Genomic DNA, 2233 nt, shown 5'->3' on the forward strand with positions numbered 1-2233 from the left:
TGAGCTGAGAACAGACACTCCTCTCCTCGCCTGTGTAATCACAGCCTGGTCTTGAGTCACTGAGAGCCTCTGACCTTCCAGAGAGCTAGGGTGTGGGCTTGCTATGTTGAGATACCTGCAGGGAAACTCCAAGTCCTGCATCACAAAAACCAGCCGATGCCTATGTGAACTGTCTGTCTTTTTCCTGCTTCTTTCAGGCATAAGCGCCTTGCATGACCATGCACTACTATGGGGAGCGCTATAAACACCTGTGCCTGCCGGGATCGGGCTATATCACCGAAAGCATCCAGCAGTGCACGCCCCAGTCTGATGCGTGGAGTACCACATGCCACCCAGTGAGCGTGATCAAGAGCCCGATGCCGAAATGGCAAAGCTACACGCAACCTTTCACTTACGTGTGCCCACAGCCAAGCGTGACCCAGACATCTCTGCTGTCCTGTCAGCCCTATGTACAGCAGTGTGTCCTGCTGTACCCTGAGCCTTGTGAGACCACTCGCCTTCTGCCTTGCAGGAAGCCCAGCGTGAAGCTGAGCACAATGCAGAGTTTCCAGCCCTGTGAGACCAGCCGCCCCGAGAAAAAGCGTATGGCCAAGAGCCTCCCACCATGCGCACCCAGGTGCCCAGAGCCGGGCAAACTCAAGTTCCCACCATGTGGGATCAAGTATTCGTCCTCGTGCAAGGATGAATGCAGGTCGCAGAAGATATCCAAATGCTCATCACAGCGGTACGGCGCGGAGCTCCAGTCCCTGAAGGGGATGACCAGTGGCTATTCCCTGCCGCTGCGGGGAGTCACTGAGTGCCCCCCACAGCAGTGCCTAACGCAGTCTTTCCTGCAAGAGTACGTGAGTGGGTTCCCCTACCAGAAATGCATGAAGGGCTACCCAACACAGGAGTGCATCACCACCTACTCCTCGCAGCAGAGTGTAACCAAGTGCCTGCCGCAGCCACACGTGCCCAAGTGCCCCCCTGGGCAAGGAATAAAGGAGTACTCCTCGCAGAAACAGGCAGCCAAATGCTCGCTGCCAAGGGAGGGAGCCAAACACAAGAGCTCATCGACACAACACCTAAGCAAGTCCAAGTGCCTCTACCCGCGGGCCACCCAGCACTCAACGCAGCATCACGCAGGGGGAGTGAAACGTTCAAGCCACTCCAAGAAGAGTCGCTGTGCTTCAAAATGGCTGTGGTAAAGGAGATAAAGAAGTAGTTGTGAAAACAGCAAGCTATATAGCTGAGGTCTGAGGTTATTTTTCTCCCTGTTCCCATTCCCAACCCCCAGAGAAGCTTTGGCCTTATTTTACCACTTATTGTATCCATATTAAACTCATAGAGTGCATTACCTTTCTTTTTTTGACGACTCTTCAGTTATTCCTGCAACAGAAAAGATGTTAGTGAGAAGTTAAGTAACTCTGAGCCGGTGCTCAGGCTTTGAACTTCAAACCGATACAGCTCTCTTACAGTGTTCGCAGAACTGTTTCACTGTTACTGGATCAATTATATTCGCCAGTTGTACCAGTCCTATTAAACTCAAGTTGCAGCTGGATTCCTGCTCTCTGTCTGGTTTATTTTCCATTTTTTAAAACAGTTTCAAATACCTACTACTGGAAAAAAACTATTCCCTGTTGTTATACCACTCCTTTGTGTAAAATAATGGCAGTAATCACGCTTTTAGGACTAGATTTACCATCTGGGAACAGATCTTGGTGTTGAAAAGTTATCCAGAGATGTAGTAAAAGAAGCAGCCCAGGGTGGTATTTAGAAGAAGGCTTGACTAAAGTCATGAGACTCATTAGCAGCCCTCAGACAGGAGTTTACTGTCTATCCAGGCTTAGCTCGGTTGCACCAGCATCGCACGGGAGCACACCCCGTTTGCACGCAGGTCACACACGAGAGCTTTCAGTCCTGCACCCTGGGACCAGGGCAAGCTTCCCCCAGATGTCCCCTGCTCTGCAATTTTGTCCCTGGACAAACCGCTGCTGAGTAGATTATGAAATGGGTTGTGTGGGATAGTCCCTGACATAGCAGGAGGGACACCACAGAAGGTCTCTTCTGATGCTGTGACCTCAGCTGGCCCTGTCTGCATTGGACGGGTGATCAGCATCAATAGTCTGCGGTTACGAAATCGCAACCAGAGGGAAAACTAACTTTCAATTCCACCTATTCCTTGACAACATTTTCGTAGACAGTGGAAATAGTTATCATGCTTGGTCAATATTTTGGTTTCCTAGTGTATATA

General features: G+C 50.4%; 1 protein-coding gene across 1 annotated transcript; it reads left to right on the forward strand.

The window, feature by feature from the left end:
• Nucleotides 1-218: 218 nt before the first annotated feature.
• Nucleotides 219-1187, forward strand: LOC104073781. Its single transcript, XM_009573687.1, has one exon. The coding sequence runs from the start codon at nucleotides 219-221 to the stop codon at nucleotides 1185-1187; it is 969 nt and encodes a 322-aa protein (XP_009571982.1).
• Nucleotides 1188-2233: the final 1046 nt, after the last annotated feature.

Source organism: Fulmarus glacialis, unplaced genomic scaffold, assembly GCF_000690835.1.
Source record: "Fulmarus glacialis isolate BGI_N327 unplaced genomic scaffold, ASM69083v1 Scaffold50522, whole genome shotgun sequence".
NCBI lineage: Eukaryota > Metazoa > Chordata > Aves > Procellariiformes > Procellariidae > Fulmarus > Fulmarus glacialis.

What these genes read in the sequence shown, in the direction of transcription:
- LOC104073781 (XM_009573687.1), top strand. Translation starts at nt 219, where the DNA reads ATGCACTACTATGGGGAGCGCTATAAACACCTGTGCCTGCCGGGATCG.